Below are 13937 nucleotides of genomic sequence, written 5' to 3'. Positions count from 1 at the left end.
TATCCATAACACATTAAAGGAACGGTAAGTCAGAGTAATCTTCAATCTAAGAAATAGAAAAAGGAAAATAGAAGATATCTTGAAATCTCTTGGTTTCAAGCATTCATGGGAGGGTTGGCCAGAAGGATTTGCTTCTCTTGAAATATGAGTTTGATGACTCAGAGAATGTGCACCATACGTGGGTGGCAATCATGTGTAGCATGATCAAGACTTCCAAAACTTGATAAAATGGGAAGTCCAATAGTAAGCTTAAAGCCAAACAAGATTAAAACTAAAGAAGTAGTCCATGAAATATGGACCATCGAAAGACGCTCATGCTTTTAACGAAAAAGCATAATTTTAAAGTAGACTCTCGATATAGACATTAAAAATTCATCTAATATTTCCTGCACTGTTATCGATGTCTTTTAGAGAGTAGGGAGCAATGGAAGATAAATTATCTCCTTCACGCTCAGGGAGGCAGGCTGCGTAGTGGTTTAAGAGAATGGGCTTTGAAATTAGACAGACCTAAGATAAATTTCCATCTGTGATTTAAGTAGTTGTGTGACTCGCTGCACTCCCTTGCTAAGCAGCTCAGCCCCTGACAGCAGGAGAATTAATGCCTGCTCACTCCATCCACTCTCTTCTGCTCCAGTTCTCTCTCTCTCCTGTACATGTGTATGACAGATGTACCTATGCACGTATAAATGTATGTACGTGTGTGTGCACACACACACATACATTCTGGATGGCTGCATGTCTAGAAGGTATCTCCAATTTACCATGCAAAACCTAAACTCTGCTTCCCACCCTCTTCCACCCTCCAAAGCTGCTCATTCCATGCTCTTTACAATCTTGATAAATGGAAAGTACATTCTTTCCAGGTGCTTAAGCCAAAAATCTTGACATCATTCTTGACCCTTCTCTTTGTCTCACACTCTGTGTCCTAACCATCAACAAATCACAATGATTCTACCTTCCCAATATATATTTAAATATATTAAATATATTTATATATTTATACCCAACCACTTCTGACCTTTCTCCTTCTACCACCCTAGTCCAGACCCTATCATCTCTCCTTGGACTCAGGCAGTCACCTCCTTATTGGACCCCCTGACTGTGCATTTCCCTGCCAACCCCCTTACGGTCTAGGTATCACAGACAGAGCAATGCTTTTAAAATATAAGCCAGATCATACCATTCTAATACTCAAAACCCTTGAATGTCTTCCTCTCTTACTTAAAATAAGTCCTTTCAGTTTCCTGCATGACCTAGCACTGCTTCCTTTGGGATCACTCACTGTGCCTCATTAATTTTGACTTACATGATGTACCACTCAAGCCCTTACACCAAGTGTTTTCTGAACTGGAAAGCTCTTTTCTCACAAAGCCATATGGCTTGATCCCTCATTTCTGCAGGTCTCTGTTCAGGTGATACCATAACAGCGAGGCCTTCTCTAAGTTCCCCAGAAAATACTATACCATTTTCTCTCCCCCTATTCACTTTTCTTTGTAGAATTTATCCCCACCACACATCTTATATATGTGTTTTATTGTATGTCTTACTCATCTATAAAGTAAGCTTCTGAAAGTAATTTGTCTCTGTTGCCTATTTCTGTTTCCTGATCATAGGAAAAAACCACAAAATGAATACTCTGTCATCTGCACTGAGCACAAGCTTGTTGGGCCCATCATTTGTTATACTTTGGTCCCGGTTCGTTTCAAACCACATTTCTATTGCCTACAGTTTAAAAATCCTCATGAAAAAACAGGGAAGCCTAAAAATCCTACTGTAAATGTCACTTAAAGTAAATTACCTTTGTTGCTTCTTTGTAAAGGTTGTGGTGGATATTTGCACGCAGACCGAGGCATAATCACATCCCCTCAGTATCCAGAGACCTACGGTCCCAACCTCAACTGCTCTTGGCACGTCCTGGTTCAGAGTGGTCTGACCATTGCTGTCCATTTTGAACAGCCCTTCCAGATTCCAAATGGAGATGCTTCTTGCAGCCGGGGGGACTACTTGGTGGTAGGTCATGCTTGCCACCTTTCCTAATTATTAACTTTGCAGTCTTCATTCAAAAAACAAAATGGCGGTTCTTCTCTCTGGGGACATAAATCGGTAGGACTTGGGCGCTCCATCTCTCTCAATCTCAAGGAATTGATGCGATTTTAATTTGTGTTCCTAGCTGAAAAATGGACCTGACATCTATTCTCCACCCTTGGGACTCCCTGGAGGAAATGGTCATTTTTGTGGCAGTCGTCCTTCGTCCACTCTGTTCACCTCAGATAATCAAATGTTTGTTCAGTTTATTTCTGACGCCAGTAATGGAGGGCAAGGATTTAAGATCAAATATGAGGCAAAGAGTTTAGGTAAGTATTTTCACCAAGCATAATGCCTGTATTTTTCCTGCAGTTGCTTTATCTTTCTTGTTTAAATAGATTTGAGGGAAAAATATGTGAAGTTTTCTTTTCTAAAGTAAGAATAATAATTTAACAAGAATAGCTACCTGTTTTCAGGTACTTACTGTATTCTTGATACATTCAGTATCTCATCATGGCTGCTTTTTAAGGAAGGTATCATTCCCATTCTACAGATAAGTAAAATGAGGCTTAGATTCTTTTCAAGCCTAATTATTGAAAGAATAAACAAAGTAAAATACTCTCCATGAGTATAAATTAAACCGATCTTATGGATACCCTGAAATTTCTTAGTCCTTTCTACTATAAAATGTCTAATTATCCATTACATTCAGTTATGGAAGCATTGTAAGAATGATAATTACATTGTTTTATAATCATTTGTATGCTTTCTTTTAAAGTGAACACATATTCCTCTGATTCTGTTATTACCCATTTAATTATATATTATAGTGGTGATCTTTACTTAATTACCTTTACTTAATTATGCTTGATTAAAATTATATTTAATTCTAACTGTAATGACTTAATTTTGTGACATTTAAATTTATATAATGTTTAATTGAATAAATAAGTAAATAAGCATAGTTTCAAAAGAGAGAGTAATGTTAGCAGAGAATAAGTCTTTGCTTCCTCCCCAAATTAGATAATACAGATTTCAGGATAATCATATGACCTCAATCCCAAATTCCTGAGCATATTTTTAAAAAATACTAATCTAAATAAAACCATATATCTTACTGCATATTCTCTAAAATATGAGATTTTTAAAATGTCAGCATAATTTCTTTATTCTGGAAAAGGAGAAGAAATAAGCATCTACCAAATGACACAAAAAATCATCTAATAGCTTGAGTAGGTTCCATGATTAGAGGGAATGTACTTCAGTTACTTCCCCCTACGTGCAGCTCTGGCACTTGGAAGGAGACTTGAAAGACAGCTCTGTGAATACCAGCCCCATTACTTTATAGGCTGAGAGTTTGTTATCAGGGTCTCTGCTGAGCTCAGCTGCTGAATCCTGCGTGGGAATGTCACTGGCCACTGAGGCTTCTCAGAGTAGCAGTGCCTTGTGTCCAGTGAGTAGACATCAGCTGATCCCACAGAACTCTACTTTCCCATGATAGAGTCTTGAGTTACAGTCTTAAATTACAGTTTTGAAATCAATATTTGGTGGTAATTCAGATACACTAAGGGTTTATTTATAAATGCTTCAATTCTTTTATTCCTTTGCAGACCCTCTTTTTATGTAAGAATGGTATGGCCATTGCTTCCTCCCCATCTTTCTGCCTTTACTATTAGACTTAAAGATCTTTTGATTTCAAAACCTATTGTCCATTCATAGATGAGTAGATTAAGAAGATGTGTTATAGATATACGCAATGGAGTACGAGTCAGCCTTGAAAAAAGAGTGAACTCTTGCCATTTGGGACAACATGGATGGACCTAGAGATTATTCTGCTAAGGGAAATAAGCCCACCTTAGAAAGAAAAATACCATTCAATTTCACTCATATGTGGAATCTAAACAGCAAACAAACAGACTCTTAAAGATAGAGAACCAGCTGGTGGTTGCCTGAGAGGAGGTGGGGGGTTGGATGAAACAGGTGACCCGGATGAAGAGGTACAAACTTCCGGTTTCTGGGAAACACCTGGAAAGAGGCACCCAGGGACCAAAGGTGGAATGGTGTGAGATAAAAGGAGGAGGAGCTCAGTGTCCAAGCAGCTGGGGGACACAAATGGAAAGAAGAGACAGACATGATCAACCAGGTTAAATGCTGGGGATATAAAATAAAGAAGGAAAAGATGCTTGGGGACACAACGGGGAGCCAAACCAGAGTGCTTTGATAGGGTTGAAAAGCGGAGGGGGAAGGAGGAAAGAGGGCAGGAAGGAAGAGCAGATAACGGGACTGTAACTGACTTGAGCATGTGATGGCCTGGGAAGATGTGAGGGGCCAGGAGGAGCGTGGGGGAGGGGAGAGGACAGGGAGGGAGAGAGAGTGCGAGCCCAGGGGAAGGGGAGGGCCTCCCCAGAGAGCACGGCCCCTGAGGAGGCAGCGGAGTGGGAGGCCCACCCATTGTACAGGAAGATGGTGTAGCAGGGGAAGATAAAGGAGGCAGAGAGGCAGATAAATTTCTTAAGGGTGGCAGCACACGGGGGCAGCGTCCTCATCTGATTTCTCCCATCACGGTCTAAAGGAAAACAACAAGCCCAAGCCGCAGCCCGCCGAGGCTCCAGAGAGAGTGCGGAGAGTAAGGGTCGAGGGCAGAGAGTCAGGTCTCACTTAGCTCTTTTTTTTTTTTTTTTCCAATTTATTTATTTTCAGAAAAACAGTATTCATTATTTTTTCACCACACCCAGTGCTCCATGCAAGCTGTGCCCTCTATAATACCCACCACCTGGTACCCCAACCTCCCACCCACCCCCGCCACTTCAAACCCCTCAGACTGTTTTTCAGAGTCCATAGTCTCTCATGGTTCATCTCCCCTTCCAATTTACCCAAAAGCACATACCCTCCCCAATGTCCATAACCTTCCCCCCTTCTCCCAACCCCCCTCCCCCCAGCAACCCACGTATATATACACAATGGAATACTATGCAGCCATCAAAAGAAACGAAATCTTGCCATTTGCGACAACATGGATGGAACTAGAGCGTATCATGCTTAGCGAAATAAGTCAAGCGGAGAAAGACAACTATCATATGATCTCCCTGATATGAGGGAGTGGTGGTGCAACATGGGGGCTTAAGTGGGTAGGAGAAGAATCCATGAAACAAGATGGGATAGGGAGGGAGACAAACCATAAGTGACTCTTAATCTCATGAAACAAACTGTGGTCTCACTTAGCTCTTAGGTTTCTGTGAGAAAGCAGGGCTGCTTGCCCTGTTGAGAGTGGAGAGCGCGCATTTGGAGACAATTGATTTCCGCAAATGGTTCGAATCATGTATAGTCTGCAGGTTCGGGGTTCGGAGACGAGAAGAATTCTGGGCAATGGCAAAATTCAGGATAGGACAATAAGTGGCTGAATGATAGCAGAAAGAAATATCAAGAGAGTTTAGCAGACCCATGTGTCTGTGAGGCTCACTTACTAGGTTCATTTCATCGGTGTTACAACACCGAGGTACCCAGTTTACCCCGGCCTGGATGGTGGGTGAGATCACCCAAAAAATGTTTATTGATAAAAGGAAAGTCTTTTTACATACTTTGGTTTTTTAGAAAAGAAGTATAAAAAGCCCATTGATCTTCTTCCAGAAGCTGGCTAATAAATTCTCTGATGCCAGCCGTCTCTTGCTCTTCAAATGCATCTAAATCCTGAAGAAACATAATGAGCGGATACCCACAGAGTTGTGCGGAAATCTATCTGCTTCGTCTTTTGCATATCAAGATCCCAGCTCCGAATCTTTCTATAGAACTGCCCAGTCAGTGGGAAGTTATAAGGGCTTCTCTGCATTCATGCTTTTCTGCATGGCGAATGTACACTAATTCTTCCAGGATGTTCCACTGTATGCACTGGGCACCATAAGTATTTTGTTGGCTTTAAGGAAGAGAGAAATTTTCTAAGAGAATTTACAGTTGGGCAAGTTAAAAAGTGGCACACTTGGTAGCTCCCCCAATAGCAAATTCAGAATCTGTTTTTTAAAAAGAGAATGAGGGTAAATCCAGATAAAAGGACACTGAGGTTGGAAATACAGATAAAGTCACTTCAAATAGCATAGAGGACATGGGGAGTTAGAGAGGAGAAGGGAGTTGGAGGAATTTGGAAGGGGAGGTGAACCGTGAGAGACTATGGACTCTGAAAAACAATCTGAGGGTTTTGAAGGGGCGGCGGGGGGAGAGGTTGGGGGAACCAGGTGGTGGGTATTATAGAGGGCACGGATTGCATGGAGCACTGGGTGTGGTGAAAAATTAATAAATACTGTTATGCTGAAAATAAAAAAAAAATAAAAATAAATAAAAAAACAAAACAAAACAAAAAACCACCAGTGGGAAGTCTAGACATGGTGCTGTGCTCACCACAGGCATTACTGCTATCTGCTCCATACGGGGCTCTTGTAATACAGTTGGCTGTACTCCCCATGCCCTACGTTTTATCCCCATGACTCATTCCCTCCCTAACTGGAAGCCCATCACCCATCTGACCCATTCCCCCACTCCCCTCCCCTTTGACAACCCCTAATGTGTCCTCTGTATTTATGAGTCTGGTTTTGCTTTTTGTGTGTTTGAGTTTTTTAGTTTTCACATATGTGTGAAATCACGTAAACTTGTCAAATCACCATGTTGTATATCTGAGACTAATGTGGCATTGAGTTTCAACTCTATTTCAATTTTTTAAAAAATGATGTAAGACAGTGCAAAAAAAAAGGATAGTGGCATTGCATCCTCTTTCCCAGACCATCTATTGATTTCACTGTGTTTCTCACCAGCCTGTGGGGGCAACATCTACATCCACGATGTGGATTCTGCGGGGTATGTGACCTCCCCTGGGCACCCTGACAATTACCCCCAACATGCTGATTGTACTTGGCTCCTAGCAGCTCCTCCTGGGAAACTCATACGGCTGCAGTTTGAAGATCAATTCAATATTGAAGAAACACCCAAGTAGGTCACTTCCATTTCCTTTTTCTCCTACTCAGACTTGTATTCTCCAGCTGTCATGGTTGAGAATAATTTCTTTTCTCAACATAAGAAATCTAAAAAATGGGGAAGGGACACACATTACACCTTGAGCCTGAAAACATAGGCTGCGTCCTACTCTCATGTTAGCTGAGCAGGTGGTGTACACGGATATTGTCTCTCCTGATACTACGCGCGTCCTGCAAGAGACTCCGAGGATGGCTGCTGGAGATTTATGTTACCCGTTCTTCCTCCCACAGGAAAAATACAGTGTCTCTGGTAGATGAATATTTATTTTCCCAGCCTCATGCTCAATGTCATAAATAATAAAATACCTGTTTAACAAATGAAAATTTGTGTTACATGACACTAGGGGTCACCAGTGTCAGAGAAAAGATGGAAGTACTGTCTAATTGCCCAATCTCTCTTTCATGAGAATTCTTAAGGGGATTACAAACCAAGGAGTAAGCCTCCTTACTATGTTGAACACAAAGAGAATAACCATGCTGACTGACAAAAAACAAAAACAAAAACAAAAACAACTAAACCCTGAATTTTTCTCTTCATTTAATGAAAGTATGTATACATTTGCATGAATATGTGTATGGTCCAAAACTTAGGTACAGAGGTTTGCTTACTATTTACGGGCACCTAATATAATGCCACAGTCCCACTCAGTGAGGGTTAATGGCTGTTTGGCTTTCTTAAGAAATACTGGGTAAATACTTGCTCACTTTTATGGACATGGAACGTTCCATCTGAGACTCTCCACTAGTCTGGGTGGCAGGGCTGTCAAGAGAGTTTGTCTTTGTCACGTGAAATGTGCCCTAGCATCACGTGATACAAAGTACTTGTTTTGTTGTTTTTGTTTTTGTTTTTTCCTAGGTGTTTTGAGAATGACTTGTAAATGTGTAAAACAAATACAGAATATGGAGGGAAGACAAGTAAACATTCTTTGGTGTGGTAACACCTGCCTTTGGAGCTGCTAACGAAACAATGTGTTATGATTAGAAAAATATTATGTAGCATTCTCAGAGGACACACCACTTAAAATGATGGTTGGAGTGTCTTCTGCTACAAAAATGATGATTTAATATTGCTCTTGGAGAAAGTTGGTAAAGTCTTTCTTTTGAAAATACATCAAAGAGGCAGACTTTTATATATTAAATGGAATTTTCGTTCCTCGTTAGCTGCACATCCAATTACCTTGAGTTGCGAGATGGGCCTGATTCAAATGCACCAGTAATTTCCAGGGTTTGTGGGAGATCTTTGCCCAGCAGCCAGCTGTCCTCAGGAGATGTGATGTATTTGAGATTCCGATCAGACAACAGCCCCACTCATGTGGGGTTCAAGATCAAGTATGCTATAGGTAACAACATTTTTTTTTTTTGTATTTAATAAGAAAGTTATGGGATGCCTGGGTGGCTCAGTTGGTTAAGCCACTGCCTTCAGCTCAGATTATGATCCCAGGGTCCTGGGATCAAGTCCCACATTGAGCTCCTTGCTCGGCAGGGAGCCTGCTTCTCTTTCTGCCTCTGCTTGCTTGTGCGCTCTCTCTCTCTGACAAATAAATAAATAAATTTTTAAAAAAAGAAAGTTATCACGGACTAATTATAATAAAACTTTAAAAATCATACCATTTTTAGAGAAGTCTTTCTATCTGCCTAAAGGTAATGATTGTTTTAGTGATAGAAATAAATAAGGAATGAATTTAAATGTTTAAAACCAAAGTCATTTGTTGATTTAAAATTTTATTTTATTTTCCATTTTAAACCACTCTTTTTAGTAAACTTGAATATTTTGTATTTTTTCCTAACTTATTTGTGAAAACATATTTGGTTAAATCAAATCTATGTTTCTTTCTCTTATCATGTTATCTCTATCATTCACCTTAACTAGTAAAACTGTTTACTATTCAAATATAATCAAATCACTATATATAGTGATTATACTATACACACACACACACACACACTATATATAGAGCAGTAACTTTGAACTCATCATTAATGGATAATGTTTTTTTCCCTTATGTCTCTAGTGTCAAATCAGTCCCTAGACAAAACCAAGTATATCTCCTCAGTGTTTTGATTTCCTTACTTTAAAAAATGAGCAGTATGCACGCATCCTGAAGATTTACAGTATTGTGGTCACAGTTACATGGAATTTCGTATCTGGTGGGTCTGAACACTAACCAAACATATTTAATACAGTCAAAAGTTGGAAAGCCTACTAGTAACAACATTAAACATACACCATAGGTTGTTTTATAGCCCGAGGCAAGTTGTATATAATTCAATCTAACTATCACATCCAGCTGAAAAGGAAGAATTGCGTGGTAATTTGCCAGGCCCCCAGATACCAGTTACTGCAGTGAAACGTTCATTTGATAGTTAAACCAGGAAGGCCAGACATCATGAATCACCACCACACCCCTTCCGGCTGAACAGGCCCCCTGTCTTCAAAATCACAGACACAGGGTAGTAGGCAGGCCCTACCAATCAGTTGTTTCTTGAAAGGAAACTTCCTTGCAACTAATAGCTCTTACATGGTGTCCCAAGAGGACTAATGTGAAGTTACAGAATATGCCATTCAGTTTCCATTTCCCATTATTGGACTGGACTTGCGATATCATTTCTCTTTGCAGCAGTAGTAGATTTCAAATATTAAGGGGACCACTAACTAAATAAACATTTCCAGAATTTTAAAAACATTAATAAATATTCATTTGGCTGAATATTAATTAACTGAATATTAACTGGATATTAATTAATTAACTGAATATTAACTGAAAATTAATAGAATATTAATTAATATTCAGTTTTTGAATGTGCTGGTTCAATTTAAAAAGAAAAGAAAAGAAAAATCTTGTAACAAAATATTACTCTTTTCTGCAGCTCACTGTGGGGGAAGAGTGACAGGGCAAAGTGGCGTCATTGAAAGCAGTGGATATCCAACCCTTCCGTATAGAGACAATTTATTCTGTGAGTGGCATCTCGAGGGTCCCTCAGGACACTATCTCACCATCCACTTTGAAGACTTTAACCTTCAGAATTCCTCTGGCTGTGAAAAAGACTTTGTGGAGATCTGGGAAAACCATACCTCTGGTCAGTGCCGTATGTCTCCTGTCTTTTGGGGGGGCGGTGTTTATTTTCTCATGTACTCATTCAGCCTCTGAAGTGTCCTCACTTCAAGAAAGGTAAAACGACGTCTAGTCTTTGCACAGATGTGTAGTCAACTCCGAGCAGTGCTGACTTTTCGCTCCCTGGAGTCCTACTCACAAACGGTGGGTGTCCAAAGCCCCAGGTGTCATTATAGAGCTTGTCTTTAATAGATCACACTGAGAGAGCACTAGAGAAGGCATCTTCTTCCTGTTGAGACCTTCCAGGGCTATATGTGGTTGGTTATTTGAGGAGCCTCCTGTCAAGTAAGGAGAGAGAGGGTAAGGTAACTAGCAATCATATGAGTTGGACACTCACCTCTCTGTTGCTTGCAACCATCTCTTTACCCAAATGAGCTCCCTCATTGTGCTGAGATGTCCTTGCCTTCACTGGTTTCAGCCTTTGTTACATGTCTTCATCTATGTAAATGTTGATTTTATTCATGTTTGTCCTGCTTCTCTTAACAAAGGTTAGCATTTCTTCATGGGCAGGGTCTTGTCTTTTATTATTTTCTTTGTACTCGCAGAATACCTCAAGTAGAGGAGAAATGAATTCAGTCACCTGGACATAGACATACTTAATTATTTGCCTCTCACAGGAAGTTTATTGGGCAGATACTGTGGAAGCACCATTCCAGACAGCATAGACACTTCTAGCAATGTTGCTCTGGTGAAGTTTGTCACCGATGGCTCTCTTACTGCCTCAGGATTCAGACTGCGGTTTGAATCCAGCATGGAAGGTAAGTTCACTGATGTGGTAACTATTTACATATTTTGAGCACCGACATTGGCTAGACACTATTCGAGGCACTGGTGTTACAGTGGTTGTTGAACCAAAATGACCCCTGTCTTCTTGGACCTTACACTTTAGTGGAGAGGCAGATCTCAATCAACTAGTCACACCATAGCTGTGAAACAGGCTACCACAGAGAGGAGGTGGCGCTTTGGAAGATGTTGCGGGATGAGAGCTGCACACACTCATCATCTTAAGAAAACCAGTGCGTTAGCCCCACAGCTGTCGGAATTGTCATTCCAAATACCCCAACATTGGTGAAATACAGATTTTATCTGAAGAAACTGGATAATGGCTCTCATCTTCTGAATCTTCTGACTCTTGAGCTTACCCCCTCTATGGGTGCCCCATATTTCTCGGGCCATGACGATACAGCGAACTGTCATACATGGAAACGTGGATTAAATATTAAATATTAGAGACAGGAAGGGGATGCAGACATTGTCTGTCAGTCCTCATGTACACCCAGTGTCAAATAACAGCAGTAAGTTTGTCCAGGGGGATAGCAAAGAAAACACTTGAGAGGACACTTCTTGTAGAAGGGCTCACTTGGACTGGACTGGCAGTTTTCTTGGGTTTCTTCCCCTTCAGAGTGTGGGGGGGATCTGCAAGGCCCTACGGGAACGTTTACCTCTCCCAACTACCCGCACCCGAATCCTCACGGCCGCGTCTGCGAGTGGAGGATCACAGTGCAGGAGGGAAGGCGGGTCACCCTGACCTTCAACGACCTGAGTCTGGAAGCTCACGCATCCTGCCGCAGCAAGCGTGTCACAGTAAGTATCCCGTGCGGTTGGGGATATTACATTCCATTGCTGAAGGAGCTGATGGACCTATAATTCACAATCAGAAAACTAGGTCGGGAATATTCCCACCCGTGCAACTCTACCTCAAGCAAACTCAAAGTATTCGATAGAGCAGAAGCACAGTGAGTGGACTCGTTGTCTGTAAGACCCATCTTAAGAGCCTGTTCATTGTCACAGCATACATCAGGGTCATGGTTGGAGTAAATTTTAAGAGCAGATGATCATCGCACACCGCCAAAGTGGGTCAATGGATAAGCCCGTGGGTAGCGCAGAGTTGAATCGGACAGGAGGCGCAGAACAGTCACCACCAAAAGTTTTAAGCAGTTGAGGGGTCCTGCATAGTTCCTGTTCTCAGCCAGAGGGCCCGAGCCCCTCCCCTGGAAGAGCCCAGGCTTCCTGCCCTCAGTATTGCCAAGGTCAAATGCTTTGGGAGATGCTGTCAGCATTCTTAGCTTCACTTAGCGAAGGAAAGCAAAGGAGATCCATGAGTGGGAAAGAAGATTAACTGAAATGACAGCTCTATATATGTGTATATACTGGATTAATTACACATTAATATTAATCTATTTCTCTACCCAACTCAGCCTTTCCTCCGTCCTTGTTCCCTCAGTCAATAACGATTCCAAACTTCAGGAGGCTTGGGTCAAAAACTTTAATGTCTGTTTCGGAGTCCTTTCTCTCCCACCGTGTGTTGCATCCAGAGTCATGTCCCACCGGCTGTATATTTAAAGAGATCCAGAACCCAACTACTTCTCACTATACCCACTGCCCCCGCCACCGCCGCTCACTTAGACTTAGTTTATTAACTTCAGGCTGGTGTCCCACCCTTGTCTCCCTGCATTCTCAGCGCAGCCACCAGTGTGATGGGTTTAAATGTCAGCCACATCAGGCTGCTCTCTTGGAAAATCCTCTTTTGGCCTCTCTTCTCACTCAGAGGGAAATCCCGAATCTTTACAGTAGCCCAGATGGCCCCACGGTGTCTGCATCTTGTCTCAAACCCCCCTGATCTTTTGCTCGCTGGCTTCCTTTCGGGTCTTTGAATCTGCTAAGGTGTTCAGCAGCCCACTTCACCCCTCCTGTGGCCTCTGGTTGGCAGCTCCCCAATGGCTGCCTGTTTTACTCTGTCTCTTCAGTCCTGGCTCTTCAAGGACCTGATCTCCAGGTTGCATAGGTTCCTCCCTGTCTCATCCTGTTCCCTGCATTATTGCTTTCCCAGCACTTCACATCACCTGACTTCCCGTGTATTTATTTGCTCGTCTGTGTATTGTGTGCTCCCACCACCAGCATGTAAGCTCCACGAGTACCCGCTCTGCGTTTCATTCACTGCTGAGTCCCCAGTACCTGGCACGTAATAGAAACAGTAATTATTGAGTGAATGAATACTAGAAGTACTATCATTATCTTTATCATTATCTTTTTTGCTTTGTTTTGTTTTTAAGATTTGTATTTATCTCGTTGAGAGAGAGTGAACAAGAGAGAGCATGAGCAGGGGCTGGGGCAAAGGGGGAGGGAGAAGCAAACGTGGGGCTTGACCCTAGGACTCTGGGACAATAACCTGAGCTGAAGGCACACACTTAACAACTGAGCCGCCCAGGTGCCCCTCCTTATCCTTCTTTAAAAACAAGACACTTTGGGGGTGCCTGGGTATCTCAATCAGTTAAGTGTCTGCCTTCAGCTCAGGTCATAATCCCAGGGTCCTGGGATGGAGTCCCGTATAGGGCTCCCTGCTCAGCAGCGAGCCTGCTTCTCCCTCTCCCTCTGCCCACCACTCCCCTTGCTTGCGTGCTCTCTTTCTCTCTGCGTCAAATAAATAAATAAAATCCTAAACAAAAAAACAAGACACTTTTGTTTTCAGTTCAATTGTCTCCTGTTGGGTAGTGATTTCAGAAATACAAAACCTCTTCGTATGTTAGTATAATACTTTGTATTACCCTAAAATGACCATATTCAGGCTTCAAATTTTGCTCCCAAGTTCTAACACCTGAAGGTATCATGTATAGCTATACCTATAGATATATATCTGAGATCATGACCTGAGCTGAAACCAAGAGTCGGACATAACTAACCAAGCCACCCAGGTGCCCCTCCACTGAATACGTAGAGACAAGGATAAAGTAGAAAAAAATTAACCACTCCCACTATACCATATTTTCATACATTTTCTTAT

General features: G+C 41.8%; 1 protein-coding gene across 1 annotated transcript in view; it reads left to right on the top strand.

The window, feature by feature from the left end:
- CUBN (cubilin) overlaps positions 1 to 13937 on the top strand; it is a 259483-nt gene that overhangs the window by 170155 nt on the left and 75391 nt on the right. The window contains exons 42-48 of the mRNA XM_044229270.1: positions 1820 to 2010; positions 2171 to 2354; positions 6825 to 6999; positions 8205 to 8383; positions 9912 to 10121; positions 10774 to 10914; positions 11559 to 11740. Coding sequence (XP_044085205.1) covers positions 1820 to 2010; positions 2171 to 2354; positions 6825 to 6999; positions 8205 to 8383; positions 9912 to 10121; positions 10774 to 10914; positions 11559 to 11740 — 1262 coding nt within the window. The remainder of the gene's footprint in view (positions 1 to 1819; positions 2011 to 2170; positions 2355 to 6824; positions 7000 to 8204; positions 8384 to 9911; positions 10122 to 10773; positions 10915 to 11558; positions 11741 to 13937) is intronic.

Source organism: Neovison vison, chromosome 12, assembly GCF_020171115.1.
Source record: "Neovison vison isolate M4711 chromosome 12, ASM_NN_V1, whole genome shotgun sequence".
Classification (NCBI taxonomy): Eukaryota; Metazoa; Chordata; class Mammalia; order Carnivora; family Mustelidae; genus Neogale; species Neogale vison.
The sequence above is the reverse complement of the archived record's forward strand: the minus strand, read 5'-3'. Positions and strand labels throughout refer to the sequence as shown.